The 19,946-nt window shown below is 36.1% G+C and overlaps 1 protein-coding gene across 10 annotated transcripts in view; it reads left to right on the top strand.

The window, feature by feature from the left end:
• Window positions 1-19,946, top strand: part of LOC117407249 (dystrophin-like) — an 809,654-nt gene that overhangs the window by 276,178 nt on the left and 513,530 nt on the right. For 9 of the 10 annotated variants that reach the window (XM_059028873.1, XM_059028876.1, XM_059028879.1 and 6 more), the window contains exons 9-15: window positions 224-358; window positions 2,680-2,865; window positions 8,488-8,669; window positions 13,872-14,022; window positions 14,821-14,940; window positions 18,821-18,922; window positions 19,052-19,159. In XM_059028873.1, coding sequence (XP_058884856.1) covers window positions 224-358; window positions 2,680-2,865; window positions 8,488-8,669; window positions 13,872-14,022; window positions 14,821-14,940; window positions 18,821-18,922; window positions 19,052-19,159 — 984 coding nt within the window. The remainder of the gene's footprint in view (window positions 1-223; window positions 359-2,679; window positions 2,866-8,487; window positions 8,670-13,871; window positions 14,023-14,820; window positions 14,941-18,820; window positions 18,923-19,051; window positions 19,160-19,946) is intronic. The other variant, XM_059028880.1, reaches the window with a different exon arrangement.

The following is a 19,946-nucleotide window of genomic DNA, read 5'->3' as shown; positions in this document are numbered from 1 at the left end:
GGAGCCTCTGAAGTTGTTTTTAATGAGCAATTAAAAAGAAAGTACAGGACTCTGCAAATTCACTTAGCTCCAGGCAATCATTTTCTTGTCGCTTTTATCGCAAGTGTGTTGGTATGTGTGTGGCATTCCTTCATTTTCTACTTTTATATCACCTCTCTGTTCTTCTTTCCACCTATATCAATGTTTTGTCTGCTTTTTTCTTCTTCTCATCTCTCCTTCGTAGATCACAGTCAGTGTTGCACAGGGCCGTGTGCGCACCCCCTCTCCTTCTCTTAAACCACGCTACAAAAGCTATGCCTACACACAAGCTGCTTATGTCATGTCATCTGACCAAAAGAGGAGGCGCTTTTCTCCCCAGGTCTGTCTCTACTATTGCTATAATATATTTTATTTATTGTTGCTTACGATTTGTGTACATGTGTGTGTGTGTGTACATGTCTGCTTCAACTAACTGGTAAAAGCACAGCCGCATGGTGTGCAGGGTGAGTCATACAGCACAGGTTTACGTTGTGGCTGTACAAAGTATAAAACTGGTAAAAAAAACTACACAGGACACCAATTTAAGCACACCTTCCTGCCACTAACAGAAGGATTGTATTTGAATTATGGCAGTGCTATCCTTATAGTAGCTTTTAAAAAGTAGCCAACTGAAAAAAAAAAAAAACTTTGATAACAGTGTGATTACTTAATGATTACAGTTTTTTATTATTATTTGTTTATTTAGCAGACGCCTTTATCCAAGGCGACTTACAGAGACTAGGGTGGGTGAACTATGCAATAGCTGCAGAGTCACTTACAACTACGTCTCACCTGAAAGACGGAGCACAAGGAGGTTAAGTGACTTGCTCAGGGTCACACAATGAGTCAGTGGTTGAGGTGGGATTTGAACCAGGGACCTCCTGGTTACAAGCCCTTTTCTTTAACCACTGGACCACACAGCCTCCTTTTGTTTTATTATATATATTATTTATAAAAGCCGCTCTAATGATAACAGTGCTATAATTAAAATTGAATTCTTGGGTAAGTTTGGGCAATTTTATACTGTTTCAGTTGTTTTTTTCCTCTCTGAATAATTGTCTTTGCCTTTGCAATTGCTTCATGATTAGGCACTACATGGATGGAGTATTTATAAATAATAAATGTAGGTATCTTTATTAAATGTGATACAGGATTCTCAAAGCTCTTTAAAGCTTTTTTTTCATAAAGGAAAAATTAACCTAGTAAAGTTTCCAAAGAAATAAAGATCTCTTTTCATAAGTGTGAAGTTGTTTCTTACTAGTTTTAATGGCTGGTTTCACAGACCCTGATCAGCGCTACCGTATTCTTGGACTTCCGTTCGTAAATGTATATATTCGGTAGTCCAAGATTATTCCTAATCAGGGTCTGTGAAACCAGCCATTAGAGTTTTCTTATGTATTTATATTTACTGATAATGGTTTGCAGTAAAAAAAAAGAAAGGATTGAGAATCTAGCCCAGAATGTTGAAATGACAGCCATACACATATATCACAAACTGTGCATCCAATAAAGTGATCAACCTTTTTTGTTTGTGTCTGCCCATGGTGGCTTACAGACAGTAATTAGTGTTGGAGAGTTACAACAGAAAAGATTTACTATTAAGTAGTGCAGATAAAAACAATGAAGCTATTGTGACTTATTTTTGACTTTACAGTGCCAAGATTAAATAAGTGCCCGCCTTTTTTGGAACTTTCTCTGAAGAAGCTAATTTGTACTCTGTGCGTGTGTTTTTTTTTGGTTTTTTTTTAAACTATTGTGTGTAGAACGTTTCTTTATACTGTATAACTTGATCGTTCTACAAAAGGAAACTGAAAATAAACCGTCTATAATTAGGGTCACACCAGACAGTTTGTCTCTGAACAGTCCTTATAAGTTATTAGTCTTAAAATCCAGATGTATTAGTGTATCTCTAAAAAAAAACATGCAACAAAATAGGCAACCTTTGGTATGATTTAATACAAGGTGTCGTAGAACGAAGACATGCATGTTGACAGCTTCAGTTTGAGACATACAGTACTATCTGGTAACATAACACATTTAAACGTGTGGCTTGTCTTTCCCTGCTTGTTGGTCACTGCTGTTTTTTATATTTGTTTTCTGACAAAAAACACATAAGTCTGAGACTATTTTCTGACATTTTTTGCATTATTTTATGCTGCTGTGTTACATAAGACTAGCCTGATAAAATTGTGTAGTAATTACAGCAGATGCGAGTGCCATGAAGCTCACACGTATCTGAGTGTTAAACTGTTGCAGTTCAAAATTCCTGTTGCTTTAAATGTAAGTGAGCCAAATGAGAGCTTATGGAATACAAACGAGAACTTAATGTACAAGTAATAGCTTAGGTAGCAAAAGATTTTCAGATAATTGGGCTGCAATAATGGCAAGTACAATCATTAGCTGCTCTGCCAAAAAGAACTAGAAGCCAGAATACCTTTACTGAATTAAGTTTTTATTTATTTATTTATTCATTTATTGTTATTTTTGGTTTTCTGGTGGCATTAATATTACCACCTCTAATTGTCTGCCTGCTGTAAGAATTATTAGATGACTTATCCATAGCAATAAAGGTATCCCTAATGCTATTGATTAGTTAATGTAGTGAAAGACTGAGCATCCTCTAATTGTTGATCGTCCACTTGATTTCCTGTTTGGCTGAAGCCTGAAGCCCAGGAAGGCAAGGTTGTGGGCAGCCCGCTGATGGAAGCTGAAGTTCACCTGGACAGCTACCAGAGTGCATTGGAAGAGGTGCTAACATGGCTTCTGTCAGCTGAGGATGCTTTGCACACACATGGAGATGTCTCCAGCGATGTGGAAGAGGTCAAGGAGCAGTTTCACACCCATGAGGTAGGCTCGGATACAGTCCAGAGGTAATGACCGATACTGTACTTAGCTGGTATGGCTGACAATGATTTGTTTTATTATTTATTTTATTTGTCAATTAATAAAATACGTCAACCATATACAGGTCTAAAGGCAGCATGGCTGTTAACATTCCAGGTCAAAGGTTATATTTAGCCTTTTTGTACCGAACAGGGAATTATTCACCCTAAATCTCCCTCACTTGAAAGTAAAGAACTTCTGCATTTTGAATTTGATTAACCTTGCACTTTTAACCTCTTCCAAACAGGTATTTATTATTAAATTGAAACTAGATGATAATTAAATAATTAAGGACGTGGTTGGAACAAGGTCCTGAATTGAAATAAACTGAAAGAGTCAAGTGAGTACCTCCAAAAAGTTCCAGTCTGTATGGTGTGATCTGCAAGCAGGTCTGTGATCATGAAGATTATTACATGAGAATCATTTTGGGTTTGAGCACCAGTCATCATCATCATCATAATCTGTAGCATTTATATCTATAGTGACACAAAACATGTCATAAATGATGGAGTTCATCAGTTTGTATAGGAATGTGTCTGAGTGACTTTACAACCCCCCTTTATCTTTCTTATTTACAAAGAAACTTTCACATCACTCTCCTGAAAAACAAACCCTTCCTTAAGCATGAATTTTAACAGTTAGGAGACCTCTGCGGTGTAATCTCTTCCTTGGAACTACTTTTGATCTCAGAAAAGCAACCCAGAACCAAAGTATTCCCATCTGATGCTCTTATCCTGGGCCCCAAAGGGATGGGATAGCTGTGCTGTTCATTTCCACTTTTGTTGCACTAATGATTAAACAGGAGATGCATACAGTGTCAACACTGTACTTATACCCTATTCAGACTACCTACATGATACGCAATCATCACATTTTGAAAACACAATTGTGAATGCAGTGAATGGCAATCACGTGTTGATCGTGCATTATTTAGTTAGTGTGGATGGCTTGTAGATATGAGATTTATCTTTTAAGTGACTTCAGACTTTAGACCTATAGTTGAGGGGGGGGGGGGTTCACAGAAGGAGCCATAAAACAAGATGGATCGAGTGGTAAGGCATCACAGTTATACAATCAAAGTTTGCATCTATTTTTCTTGTTAGTGTCAATCGAAAATAAATGAAGTTAAAACAATTCTCATAGTTAGTCAGTGACATGGTTCATGTTCTCTTTTATTAGATGCACGTTGTAGCTAATAAGTTAAAAAGCACATGAGTGGCATAAGGGTTTTATTGGCATTCAACGTTTTTTTTTTTATAGTTTCCTGTAGCCATATTTTTCTAAATTGGCAACATCTGCTACTCATTGGTCAATTACTGTTCTAACTTGAGCCTCATTAGATGTTATTTCCTCCCAAGTATCTGGAGGTTGGAAAACACCCACTGCTTTTAATTGTTAAATGCCAATGGAGTACAACCTTAACCCTTGTGGAGGCCACTTCTTTTTAACATTGTCAGCAGCCTCAAGTAACAATTCACATGGAATCAGGCACGGCTGTGTGAAGCTACAGAGTTTGGGCAGATTTCAGATACCACAGCACAAGCAGCTCAGAGGTGAATGAGGTGAAATAATAGTTAGGCAGGACTAGTACATGTTGTGGCCTTTTCGTTATTAAGGCCAAGGGCTTCTGTCAAAACCAATGAGAATCACTTTTGGTTCACAGCCTACTGAATGGACAGCCTTACCTAAAACAGTACTTTACATAGCAGACATTACATTGTTGGGATGTCTATGATGTTTAACCTTAGAATGTGGCATTTTCTTCTTGTGTTTAAAACTACAGCTTCTAATCTTTACCATCTTGATATGCCATCGGTCCATCTCATTGCCTGTACATTTCTAAAGTGCATGTTTTTGATACCGTTGAACAAGTCGATGTTAACAGCGCTTTTGACATGCAGCACGTCTACAGTGATTTACACTTTGAAGCAGGGCAGGTCCAGGTCACATGTGCCAGCTTTGAACTTTGTATTCTGTTTGGAATAAGCAGCAGAAAAAAGTGCATTTGACATAACCAAAATGTATTATAGGGAGCACTAGTAGTTATTTTGTTTTGATGCTTTGTGCTATAGTACTGAAGTAGAAATATACAATACACAATAAACAACATGGCTAGGTAAAAATCATTCTGTTTGTAAGTAGGCCATGTTTCATCTTCGTCCAATATAATGTCTACTACGATGGTTGAGTCCTTCCATGTTGCTCCAGGGTGATTGTAATGAGAAAGCCATGCACTATGTTTCCAAACTGAAAAACATGCATTTTATTATAATTATATTTTATTATATTTTACTTTGAATATTACTGTAAGACTATTTTGCTTAGAAAAATACAATATTTAGAAACTTATTTTTGTATTAATACACCAGGCTTTTGTCAGCATCTAGTTTGTTTGTGCGCTGTGCTGATTGCTTCCTGACTTCCCCTGGTAACAGAGGGGCTGGGGAGTGTGTGCAGAAAAAAAAAAGAACCTTCCGCTTTGCAATAAGTGTCTCTTTCTGTCACAGCTGATGAGAGGCAGTGATAGGCGATGTAACAAAAGAGTCATACCTACGTAGTGGTGCCTGTTTTATACAGAATATTCTTCTCATAAGTGAAATTCATACATATCAATGAATAACGTTTTTGGTATATTAATGCTGAGTCTACTGGGACCTGAAAAAGTATCAGTTCATCTGAACCTGACAAATACTGTGTCGCCAAAATAAATGATATAGTCATGTATAATAATTTACACGTGTGTGTGTGTCTGCTTGTTTATATATACAGTTTTCAACATCGTATAAATTATATTAAAGCACTGAATGCTCATACCTGCAGATTGATTACATATTGATATAAAACATTTATGGATTTGTCAAAGAAAGTGTTCTATAATTTGCCAGCAAGCCAGCAAAATAAAATGAAACAGAGACATGATTGGTTCACATCACTCTCAGTCCCACCCCTTTTCAAAGGAACGCCTTTATCCCCTGCACTCTTCACAAGAGAAAATGGCTGAACACCGATTCTGTGAGTTGACAGAAAATGAATTACAAAACATACTACAAAAGAAAGATGTTCCAAACACTAAAATGGTGATTAAAACATCACTGTCACTGTTTTCCGACTTTCTGAAATTCAAACAAATTCAACTCGACGATGTAAACAAATATGACGGGCAGAATATAAACTGGATTATGCAGCAGTCAGCAAACTAGACAGAGACAGAGAAAAACGTATACTTATACTTATATATTAACTATACGGTATGAATTTCAAAAACATTTTATGTTATATTTATTTATATCTGCTGTATCAGCTATATTTAAACAAAATATGTAAGTCAATATTTATTTACTTATGTTGTAACAGCTATATATATATATATATTTTTTTTTTATTTAGTAGTCGCCAATTATTATTTTTTTTTGTAGTTTTCTCCCCAATTTAATAGTGTCCAATTATTTTTGTTTAGCTCAGCTCACCGCTACCACACCCGCACTGACTCAGCGGCGAAGACGAACACACGCTGTCCTCTGAAGCGTGTGCTGTCAGCCAATCACTGGCCTAGATGAAGACATTTCTTAGTCAACATAAACGCCTAGATCTTTTTCATAGATTCTTTCTTCAATTTCAGTATCTCCCATATGGTATTTACAATGGACATTTTTTTTATTTTTTAAATGTAGTAATCGCCAATTATTTTATTATTTTCTCCCAATTTGGCTATCCAATTATTTTTAGGCTCAGCTCACCGCTACCACCCCTGCACTGACTCGGGAGCGGCAAAGACGAACACAGACTGTCCTCCGAAGTGTGTGCTATCAGCCAACCACTTTTTTAACATTGCAGACTCACCATGCAGCCACCCAGAGCTACAGCGCCGGAGCACAACGTAGCTCTGGGCAGCTTACAGGCATGCCCGCAGGCGCCCAGCCAGACTACAGGGGTCGCTGATGCGCGGTGAGCCATGAACACCCTGGCTGACCTAATCCTCCCTCCCGCGTGGTGGCGCTTGGCCAATTGTACGCCGCCCCCTGGGGGCTCCCGTCCTCGGTTGGCAATGGAATAGCCTGGACTCGAACCGGCGACGTCCAGGCTGTAGGGCGCATCCTGCACTCTACGCGAGTGCTTTTACTGGATGCACCACTCGGGAGCCCATATCAGCTATATTTAAACAAAATATATAAAGTCGTATTTATTATCCAACTTGTTTTTTGGATAATAATAATAATAATAATAATAATAATAATAATAATAATAATAATAATAATACAATCAAAATGTCACTTATAGCACTCTTGATTGCAAGCATTCCAGGGCGCTTTACAAAAGAAATATTAAAGCAGTGTGGCGTAGTGGTTAGGGCTCTGGACTCTTGACCGGAGGGTTGTGGGTTCAGTCCCTGGTAGGGGACACTGCTGCTGTACCCTTGAGCAAGGTACTTTACCTAAATTGCTCCAGTAAAAACCCAACTGTGTAAATGGGTAATTGTATGAAAAAAAATAATGTGATATCTTGTAACAATTGTAAGTCGCCCTGGATAAGGGCGTCTGCTAAGAAATAAATAATAATAATAATAAAAAGCCTGTGTCTATAATATATAATCTAGTTACAAATAAACAGACCCAAACAAATACGTTTTTAAACAGGATTTAAAAGATTCAATTGTGCTCACATTCCTGATATGAATCGGTAGCAAGTTCCAAAGATTAGGGGCATTATAACTAAATGCCCTGGCTCCGAGTTCAAATTCATTTTAGGGACTGTCAGAAGGTTAGCATTTTCCGATCTCAGGGAACGACCAGGAACATATGGGGTCAGCAGATCTTAAAGATAAGAAGGTCCAAGACCATGTAAGGCCTTATAGGTAATAAGAAGAACTTTATAATAATAATAATAATAATAATAATAATAATAATAATAATAGCATCAGTAATAAAACAAACAAATGAGATATATGCGATTAAAACCAAGATTAACTAAGATTTGTTGTTTTAATCGCAAGATTAATCGCGATTCATTTTTAATGACTTGACAGCCCTAGTGTGTGTGTGTATAATATATTAATTGCAAGCAAGAGTGTTGCTGATTTCTTCTGTTATGTGTAGTGTATCAGAATTATGGTTTTGGTTTGTTAAATGGGACCACAAGCTGAAAACCTATACACAGTAGCTTAGAATAGATTGCGCTTTGGAGACTGCATATTTCTGTAAGATACCTTGAGGACCAGGTTATGTAAATGTGAAGGCAAAAATAATTGGTGCTGGCATCTTGGAATATTAATTTAGTTTTTATTAAGTAGACAAAACAGATTATCATGCCAGTCATTATAATTTTTTTACTCCATCTCTGAAATTTGCATCTCTTAGTGGTTCTTATTGCAGTTATTCAAATATTGTATTAAAAAAATAAATAAATAAAACGTTTTGATATAATCTGTGATTAGTATACACCCCTGGATCTTACTTACAGAAAGACACTTGCTCTAAAAAGTTATGTTACAAATGTCTGTGGTGTGCAACTAGAACTGAAGAGCAGCTCCCAAACTCCTTGCTCCTGAATTTGGTGGCTGTAATTGACTCTTGTTCACCTGTGTTGCAGGGCTTCATGATGGAATTAACATCTCACCAGGGCAGTGTGGGAAAGGTTCTCCAGGCTGGAGGCAAGTTGTTATCAGAAGGGAAGCTGTCAGAAGATGAAGAAAATGAGATCCGAGAACAGATGAATCTCCTGAACTCCAGATGGGAAAATCTCAGGGTATCCAGCATGGAGAGGCAAACCAAGTATGTAAATTAAAAAATAATGTAGTGGTAAATTATTTATGATTTTTGAAAAACAATCTACAGTATATAAGCTGCTTGTGAATTGTATGAAGTGATTGCCTGTTAGCTATCCATCAAGACAGTTTGAACACCACTACCGGAAACCAGGTCATAATAAACTGATCCCACCAATGTGTTCAACATATTGCAATAAGCAATAGATGTTTTACAAAGGCCCAAATTGAAGAAAATTTAAACACTGAACAAGACAGCCCTGTTTCTACTAACAATGGACCGGGAGCGAAGTGGTCCTACCCACTGTAAAGATCTCTAGTACTTTATACCGTGATACACATAGCCTCTTTTGGCTCTAACACAAAACCTTGTAGAAAGCTTCTGGTTCTGTTGCAAAGTAGTGGAATAATATTTTGTTTTAAGTTTGATGAAAACATCAATCCGATTGTTAGGTATAAACAGTAAGAATACAGCCATTTATGGGGTTCCAGAGTGAATCACCTGATAAAAGCACAGCGGCTCGAAAAGCATGGCTGCTTGCAGTAGCATGAACCCTACTGGCCAGGCGCCTGGTGAGCTCAAGCGGACACATGCAGAGCTGGCCTTTGTCCTCCAAAGCTGCTCACAAGTTACTAGGTTTAAAACAGAAATTGTGGTGAAATGTAAAAAAATGCCTAGACACACAAAAACCCCAGAAGAATGTGCCCGTGACTTTAAGGATTTTGTTGTGGAAGACAGCAAAGGAAAGAAGGTACAATTTAAGTGTGCACGTACTGTTGAGTTACTATACTATACAATACTATACTATGCTATATAGTGTGACAGAAAAAAACACCCACGCATTTTGGAAAGTAACCAAAAACAATAATTTCATACAGTATATAAAAAGCGAAAGCCCCGAAAAAAAAAAAAAAAAAACGATTTACAAAAAAACCAAAAATAGCTCAAAATAAGCACAGACAAATGAAATTAATAAAAACCAAAAAAACAGAAGCCTTACTTGTAATAAAGTGCTGTACTGAATTGACCCCGACATCCCTATGTACCATAGCTCTTAGGCAGGTTATTTTATATCTAAGCAAAACATTATACATCTCTATTGTTCAAAAAAAATAAACAAGAAAGCATTGTACAGTAGGCCTAACAATATCTACCCGTAGTTAGCTACATATACTTTGCCTTTAACCTCTGCTGTATTCTGGGATTTATGTGGACAAATGGGTACTCTCAACTTCTGGAAATTGCTCAGCTAAACAAGTTCTTGAAAAAAAAGTTGCAGAAATGTTACAGAAGACCTGTATATCAGTCTTACAAAGTTATTATAGATCCTAAAGTTATAAAGTGATCAAATGTACTTTATAACCTGCCAAGATAGCCCACAACTGTATTTTATTACAGCATGTTACAGCTCTGGGGAATCATTCACCTATCTTTGGTTATCCCAGGACTAATATTTGGTTGATGCGATCCAGGGTGATTCCAATCCCCAGTGCTGTATCCAGCTGTGGCAATATTTTGAATTTATAATTGAGGCTCTCGTAAAAACAACAGCCATAAATAATCAATAAAATCTGTTGATAGCTGCATCTATTATTATTATTATTATTATTATTATTATTATTATTATTATTATTATTATATCTAGGATATATTTTTGGTTAGCTCTCTGTTTAAAATTGAAATATTCCAGTGGTTATGAGATCTCTCAATTATAGTTCACAGGTGGTGATAACACTGCAAGCAGAGAAGCAGTTAGATGACATTTGAAAACTGTCATTTCTATCAAGTGTATACTGTATAATGCTATTACTAGGTCAGCCACAGTGCTGACAGTTTCATCTTTTATTTTCTGATAGAGGTGTGCTGTGTGAAAAGGCTGAGCAAAAGTTAGAGGTATTCCACCCACACATACACTCAAACGAAGCCAAACACACAGAGATAACAATAGAGGATTAGCAGTATGAACAACACACAGATGACATAAATCACTAGGGACAATTGTAGTTAGCTTACACACAGAGAATTAGTATGGAGCTCTGAATGCGAGCTCTTTCCCTTTAGATTTTACATATAGCAGTACGGACCTTATCACTTTTGTTATTGGAGCTAACTGAATGGTTATCCCCTGAAAGCAGACAAAAAAGAGTACAGTCAAGAGGGAACCCACATAATACTATACTTATAACATACAGATTGTTCTTAATTTCAAACAAAATTCAAGGCAGTATTTGTTAATTAAGCTTTCATGAATTTGGAGTATGATGAGCAGAAACAGCTACAGCAACCCTTTTTGTTGTTGTTAATCCAAAAGCTTTCATAAGAAAGCTTGGCCAGAGTGCAGTCTATGCATTTGACACATGCTGGAATGAAGATAATAAAGCACAATTTAACTATCTTGGTTCTTTGTTACAGTATCTACACATGTGGCAAAACTTTTTTGAGACGTCCGTTTTAAACCCAAGCTTTTTTCAAAGGTTTAAGCCTATTAAATGTTTCCTCATCATATTGTATGTGGCAGATGATTTTATAGTTTGTTATTATTATTATTATTTATTTCTTAGCAGACGCCCTTATCCAGGGCGACTTACAATCGTAAGCAAAAACATTTCAAGCGTTACAATACAAGTAATACAATAAGAGCAAGAAATACAATAACTTTTGTTCAAGTAAAGTACAAGTTTGACAAACCACAATTCAATAATACAGCAGGTAATAGTGATAGTTACATCAGTTTGTGTATTATATCATACAACCACATCTGTCATACTATAAACCTCCTTTAAAAATAAACTAAAATAACAACCTTAACAGTATAGTATTTAACTAAATGTTTAACCAATTAAATATCTTATGCAGATCTTTATTGATTTTTACATTTTTTAAAAATAAAATTTAATCATTTTTATAACCTGTCTACATTTTATTGAAATTACTTATGATAGTTAAGCAATCGTTTACACAAAATGCTTGCTTAAATGTTTATTCTATGAAGCGTATATTTATAGCCTTGCCTTAAAAATAAATAATTTCTTCTGGCATCCTGTAGGCCTAATATAGTGCTATGAAACTGCAGGCCATCTTTCTGTCATACTTTAGTTCCAGTTGCTTAGATACAGAACTTTCAGTGCCTTTCTCAAGTTTCTATCTCCTATATCTCTGGTCTTCAATCGCAAATGTCTCTCCCTTGCAAAATCTTGCTAAGTTCAGCTGTTGAATGTTCAAGACCCTAACCAAAACTGAATATAAGAGACATCCTGACAAATAAGGGTTAAATTGATTTGTGCAAGATAAAAAGAGGGTTAATACACAGTTTAGGCACTTGTTTGTGTATAATTATCAGAACCAGAGGTTTTGATCTCCATTACTGCTGCACTCCACCACTCCATATTGTTTAAATGCTGGAGCTCTGCCTGCTCTTAGACAGAAAAGCATAAATTAGTGTGGCTAATCTATGCTTCATTGTTTTTTAATTGTTGATCCTCTCATCTCATGTTTTTACTGTTATTTATCAGCAAAATAAGTGTATCATCCGTGGAAACTTGCTAAAATAATCCATGCCATAATGAATAAGCATATTATCCAAATGCAGATTAATAGTGCGGCATTCGGTTGAATGTAATATTTATAATCATGGACTCCTGGAAGACGCTGAACAGTGTATTTTAATGAATCACTTTTCTGGTATAAAGAAGTGATAGAATCGCCATGAACTTTGCACACTGCTAAATGTTATTAATCACAGTATTGGATGTATTTTAATGTGTGCCAAGAGAACAATTTGAACTATAGTGTTTTATAAGAGGGCCTGGGCAACTGAATTATTCTAATAGTACTCATGAAACAAATAGAGGTCATGATCCAATGCTTGTAAATGCAATGCACTTTCTAAGCCTTAGCTGCACTAATACATAAACCTGAGGCTCATCTTGATTAAAAAAAAAAAAAAAAAAACATTACTATGTATTACTTTAGCGAATAACAGAACATAGCACAATAGATACACTGTTCTATCTTCCATCTTGAACTTCCCTAATCTCTCTAACCCTCTCATTCTACTACGGTGGCTCTTAAAGTTCATCACGTATACACTCCTATTAAAGTGGAGTAAACAGTATAATCAGGGGTGAAATTCTCAACAAAGTGCAAGTAGTCATATTTGCAGCCGGGGGGAGCAGACCTGTGGGTTATTTCTTTTTTTTTCCTACATGTAAACATTAAAGACAATTTGAGTGAATGAATGCTTCTAAAATGTATAGATATCGGTACACAATACATTTTTTAATACAAAATAATCCTTTAATAATAACTGATAAATTATAACCAATTCACCATAAACAAGGAAGCTGAAAATACTGAATGTGTTGTACCCTCTGCATGTATCACTCAGTCATGCACTCAGTTTTATAATGCTGCTATTTTTAGATTCTTTTTTTAAATCTAGTAAGAATGTATTTTTCAAATGTTAGTTCAGTTAACCTGTGCTGGCCGAAGCCTATTAAAGAATCACCATAGGGGTAAAAAATATTAATAGTTGTTTTACGGCCACATTTGTTTTTATCTCCCGGCACCATATTTCAGAAAGGATATATACAAAACCAGTAAATCATATACAAGTGTCTGCTAAATGACTAATAATAATAATACTAATAATACTGTAATTTTCCCATATTTGCAAACCATTCTTTCTGGTGCCATTCCCCTTAAACTATGCCCCCCAGGGTGCTTTTTTTTTTTTTTTTTTTTTTTTTTTTGGATCCACGAAAATGGCAATTTCTAGTTTCATGTCCTTTGTTTCAAATATTTGAGTTTATACAATGAAAACGAGCTTATGCTACACATCCATTCTCACTTGCGATAAGGCAGGCTTAATTACAGCAGCCCCCATTTCGGACTGGGCATTAAAGAATGATCTATTGTGGCAGTTTGATTTGGGGATGTGTGAATTTATATATCCCATTTCTCGGATCTCGGTGATGGTTAAGCTACTATTGTTTGTGGAGCTTAACTTCAGGAAATGTAATTGTTTCCACAGTTTGATATCCTGATAGAATACTCAGGACAGCAGTGTGAAGGGGCCATTAAAAGAACTTGGACTCACCAGCATCACAATGGCTCATATACTGTTCACTGATACCACCACCCAAAGGGGATCACATGATATTTGACCTAATTTGTCTATTCCTAACAAGTGTTTGACTTTTTTTCTAGACTACATGAAGTTTTAATGTACCTGCAACATCAGCAATTGAAACAGCTGGAAGGTTGGCTTACGACAACAGAAGCAAGAATCAACAGAATGGAGACACAGCCTCTCGGTCCTGATCTGGAAGATGTAAAGAACCAAGTAGAAGAACACAAAGTATGCTTCTGAGCATTCATCGCCTACACATACTGCATGATTTATGTCCTACTCACTCATAAAGAATGCATCACTTATAATTGGACATAGTGTCCTTGGCAGATGCTGGTTGTTTAATGTGATGCCTTGTTAATATGGAAGAAAATATGTTCCTAACCTATGTGTCATCATGTGGATGCTTTACTTGATGAAGGCCAGGGAGACAAAAATACTGCAAGCATCATTTGATTACCTTTAAGTGCATACTGTTTGTGCAAAACATGCCCCTCTAGACCTCTGTCTAATTCTCACGGTGACAGTCTAAAGATGCTCCAGTTAGCTGTAACTGTACAATGGCGCTTCAAAAAGAAATGTCAGAGTGAAGCTTCTGTCCCACATTCTGTTCATTGAATATTTATGAAATGTGAATATATAACAGTTTCAATGCAGAAGATTTATGAGACTGTTATTTTATTACATAGCAGTACTATTAATATAGAGCAGTAGGTTTTCAGTATAAAAGATGCTGCATTGGATTCAGAGGTTACATACATATAGATGGCTATGCCTACAAAGAATTCAATTGGAAGCAATTTTTTTTTTAATAGGTCTTCTCCAGATCAGAATTACTTTTGAACCCAACTGACCTACACTGCAATTGAAACAGTGACCTTGGCTTGGATTCAGTCAGAATTATAACAGCACTTCTTATTGTGTATTAACATATTATTTAATGCAACTATAGTGCTCTATATAAAGACTGCTCCATCCACCCCCCTATGTTAGTTTTAATGAATAAATTGCATTGTCATTTTGAAGCTTCTCCAAGAGGACCTAGAGACAGAGCAAGTGAGAGTGAACTCCCTAACCCACATGGTAGTGGTGGTGGATGAGAGCAGTGGAGACAGCGCCACAGCTGCCTTGGAGCAGAAACTGCAGGTAAAGACTATACTTGGTATGGCAAATAATAATTTAGTGTTAAAGATTGAACATTATTGATGCTGAACATGTTAAAGCAGTGATAGTTCACCACTAGTTATAAAGGATAAATGTGGACACCTGTGGGTCTAGGGCTATGGGCTGACTTATACCACCTCAACTGGGTAATTAGCAGACCACCCAAGTACACCACAAAATTTTGTGGGTCAAACCCGCAAATTGACATTAAAACCTGCAGACCCGTAAAAGTCATTGCACAACACTCAAAAATAAAAAATGATATGTAAGATCACTGTTTGGGTGATGTAAAAAACTGAAGTTTGCCATTATCAGCATATGATTGTATGTACAATCCATTCATTGATGGGTTCGTAATTGAAGTTGCATATTATATCAATTTAAATTAAACAATGCTGTTTTATTTTTCTTTTATTGATTTGAAATGTAGTTTTAATAATCAGATTAATCATTGTCCAACATTTTCTCAAGGAAGGGGGATACCCCTTCTCATCCACAATAAATAGTCTGGACCAGCATTCTAGTTGATGAAACTTGGGACCAACGAATCAATAGATAATAGGTCAGATGTTAATAGTTTTACAGTTAGTTTGTCCTGAAAATATTAATGGTAAGTGTTTGAATTCTTAACTTGATGAAAGCCCATGGGAGATATTGAAACACTATTGTAAAGGGTGTTGCATGTGAAATTATTATAGTCTGGAGGAGTATGTTAAGGCTTTCTGGTCAGTTGTTGCTAAAAGCTACGTATGGGAGGCCAAAAATTGACATTATTTTTGCACACAAAAATGTATGTCTGTATAAGCAGTCATCTGCACCAAGGGAAGCTCCTGCTACCAACTGCACTATAATTCTATACCTTAAATCAGGTATTCTTTTTGTATTATGCAATCAGCCCTATTCAAAACTATTTTAGGCTTATTCAAAGTTAGTTCAGATTTGCCCAAAGATCCACCAGAAATATCTCATGATCAACCCGATTAGATTTTCTGCTGATCCTTTGACATTTCTGACCACAAGAAGTCTTCTGGAATATGGAAGTAATGGTTAAACCCTTCTGCAGTGCAATCGGTTAACCCTGATGTAAATTCCAGTAATCAACAGCACTGGTGTATGCTGGTCAGAGCTGGTGGTTTACTAGTTTGCAGCTGCTCGTGCCGGCTCAGGAGACGTGGGGCTGGTGGAGCAGCTGATTAACCTGGTCTAATAAAAACAGATCAATACAAAATACCTTTATGGTAAACTTCTAAAGTCATTTGTTGTCTACGCTCCTAAATTAATCTATTTGCTGAACAGCTTGTCTAGGATTTTACTGTATATACCTGCTAACTGACCAGTAAGGGGCCAAAACCAGCAGTTGCTCAGATTTTAAACAGGGAAGTAACCCATGAGATGCTTTACCTTTTGAACTAATTAAATATTAATTTGATTTTAGCATCAAGAAAAAGTAAAACATTTTTGCTGTTATAAAAATATAAATATTATAACCACAGCATTTGGAAATGGCAAATAGGGAAAAAAGAAAGGAGAGTGAAATTCTTAGCTACTCAAGTTGAGCTTTTGCTCGATGAGATTTTAGCACATCAAGCTTTTTCTTTTCAGCAAAAGATCAGGAGCCACTGCTTAATTAAAAATACAGAAGGATATAACCAAAAATATTAATGCAACCTCTTCCATAAAAAGGTAAAATAAAGAAGACCAAAAAAGATTCTGGCACCTAAAGTGCACCAGCTGTGATGCATAGTGTCTGTAAGTCACTTGGGATAAAAGCATCTGCTAAATGACTAAATATTAAATAATAACACATGATTATATGTAGCAGGATGTTTATTAACATCATAATATTTTCTTCTAATATTTCATAATTTTCAGTTTTTTATTTATTCACCTAAACAGTAATCACAATGACAAGTACATTAATACATACATGGCAGATCTGTTACTGTTTAGAAATGCATGATCCTCAATCTTCTGTTGGAGGACTATTCTTTATAGATTATTTTTTGCTTAAATTGTAGAACAAGAGGTAAAACAAAAAACAATCCATCATAAAAAAATAAAATATATACCTGCGTTTTATTTATTTGTCCTTGTTACATTTTTGGCCATTGTTTATTACGATGCTCAGGAAATTAATTATATTTTATCACTCTCAACTCTGCAACCTGTTTTCCTTGTCTACTCATTTTTTGTAATCAGTTCCTTCACATTGTTGTCCTCCTCATCCTCAGCTTCTCAGAGTTGGTTTATGTTTATTCTGATTAAATTTGTTCTGTCTCTCCTTACATTCTAATTTTTGCAAGGGTTTATGTAATTTCACTGTAAAACACACGTTCATGAATTCCATCCACCATTTTGTAGACATGAAATGTTTGTTACTCTAAACAGCATATTAAATGCTGGGTGCCAGGCTTCTGTCTGCAGGCCAAACCATGGACACTTCTCAACCAATCACTCCAGCATTAGTCCTTGCTTCTCAATTAGTTAGTCCCAAAGAATCAGCTTTCCTATAAAGATGTTTATATTTAATGCATCATTAATTTGTCATGTTTTGTTTTTATTTCAGTTTGCCCTCAATTCAAATAACTTTTGTACAATATCGTCTTTGTTTAGCGAGCAATAGTTCAAAAGTGGAACTAAATCCCTGTGACATAACTTGTGGGGGATCTAATCTCTTCTAGTTTCAATTCACATGCTTTAATCGATTAAAATGCAAATTAAAAGGTGTCATGAGAGGCTGGAAGGAAGTTAATTTGGTGGCTGGTGAACGATCTGCATTTAAAGACACACTCCTTTATAAATATCTTAAATACCATACAGCAAATTAATTTGTATACAGTTGCAGTTAAAAAAAATGAGAAAAACCACAAAGAAAGTGATTTCTATCATTTCTAATTGTTCTATTGCAAGATATAAATTAAAGTAGAGATTCAGCTCAACAAATTATTACATAACATGCATAAAATTAACAATAACATGCAAAAACTAATGTCATACTTTGACAAAAGTATTTTGGCAATCAACATATTTCGTATGAAACCCATCCATTGCTAATTAATCATGATAACTATAGAATAAATAAATACATAATCATCAAGTGCTGTAAAATAAATTGGAATGAATGGGATACAAACAACAAAATTGTGGTCTATGAACAACAAAATTGTGGATGCAAGTTGTCAGCGTTACCGATTTACTCAATTCCCTGATGTTGAGAACACCTTGCTTTTGTGGTTTAAAAATCCTTGTGATAAGAATGGGACATGCAGATTTCAAGTTGCAATGTATACTTTTCAAAAGTTCACTTACAACCATATTTTCAATAAAACGCACAGTACTTTTAAATGTGTAATACTTTTCATTGTTCTGTAATTGAAATTTGATTAATTTTTTATGCTGGTCCCTTGAAATTCGTATTAACGAGAATTGACTGTAGTATATGCCATATATAGAGATACAATAATTGAGTGAACTAGCAAGCTGCAATGCCAGGCATTCCTTTGAGGGGACTGTATTGTATTTTGCCATATTTTGTTCTATAATTTTCCTTTTAGGATTAAGTTAAATTTTTATGGGTAACAGCAAATAGTGCCAACCGGGGATGGTTGCCAAGCTGGTGGGTTCACTTTGTAACCGGGAGCTTGATAGTAAGCTTGGTGCTATTGTTCATTTATCAAGCTTCACCCCCGGAGCCCTTGTGTAACCAAGATGAACTCTAAGTGGATTTCTCGTTTAGGAAACAGCCTAAATAAAAGTGTCACCTAGTGGCTACTTAAAAGAATTAAGTTAAAACAGTGTTTTGGGGAAAGTGTGTTGTTTACAACAGTGTTTGGTCAGTAAACTCTTGTATGTTTATTTGCAGAGCTTGGGAGAAAGGTGGGCAGCCATTTGCAAGTGGACAGAGGAGCGCTGGATCCTTTTACAGGAGATTGTTCTTAAGTGGCAGCACTTCACTGAGGAGCAGGTTGGGGGATGTTAACAGAATTTGTTTATGTGCCAATTGTTCATTTTAGCTTGAGATATAGCGGTTTTGTGTTTTGTTGTCCCCCTACCCACTCACTGTTCTTTCTCTCCTTGCTATGTCTCTTTTCAGTGCCTCTTTGATGCCTGGCTGATGGAAAAAGAAGAAGCTGTTAACAGGATCCAAACAACCGATTTCAAAGACCAGAACGAAATGGTTGCCAGTCTGAGACAATTAGCTGTAAGTGTTAGAAAAACATACAGTAGCACATCTGATGTTTATGCTTTTTGTGAGACATACTGTGTAGATATACAACTTCTAAACAATTCAGCCTATTAAATTGTGTTGTCATTATATAAACTTTTATATAAATGTTTTAAATATTTATTTTTCAGAATAATGGTAGTGATACTATTGTACCTACTACAGTATGTTTGCTTCCCATTGGCTTGGAAGTAAACTGTATATGCTATGAACCATGCAGTACATAAACCTTTTTCAGTCATATAAACTGCACTGCCAACCCAGCCTCTAAGGGTTGGGCGTGCAGTATTAGCCTGGGGATCCGCAGAGGTTTGGGCCCGCTAATTCCCCATGACTTTCTGTACTGTATACAAGTGGCTAAAAAAAGGTTTGTGGTGATTTCCGTTTTAGTTTTTATGTCATCCCGCTGGAGACAACCTTTCACCTCCTCACTAAGAAGGCTGAAAATACTCCTCTCAGGGAAGAGTGGGATCAAAAATTTAGAAACTGCGCGTGTTTCTGGACTGAACCCCGCTGTCGCGCTACAGCCTGAACTCCCAGCCTCATATTCCCATGCAAGGAGGCCTGAGATGTAGCTTCCTTGATCTGCTCTCAGAGCCATCTTTGCAAAATCTTGATCTACACAGTGCTCTGAAGTAAATCATATTTTAATCTATCTATCTATCTATTTTTCTATCTATACACTTCAATGGAAAGATTCCCAGCACTCTGATTGGCTGAGCTAGGGATATACAATACCTAGTATATGCCCTTAGAATGTTTG

Source organism: Acipenser ruthenus, chromosome 8 (genome assembly GCF_902713425.1).
Source record: "Acipenser ruthenus chromosome 8, fAciRut3.2 maternal haplotype, whole genome shotgun sequence".
In the NCBI taxonomy this organism is placed as follows: Eukaryota; Metazoa; Chordata; class Actinopteri; order Acipenseriformes; family Acipenseridae; genus Acipenser; species Acipenser ruthenus.
This window is presented reverse-complemented; position numbering and strand designations above follow the sequence as displayed.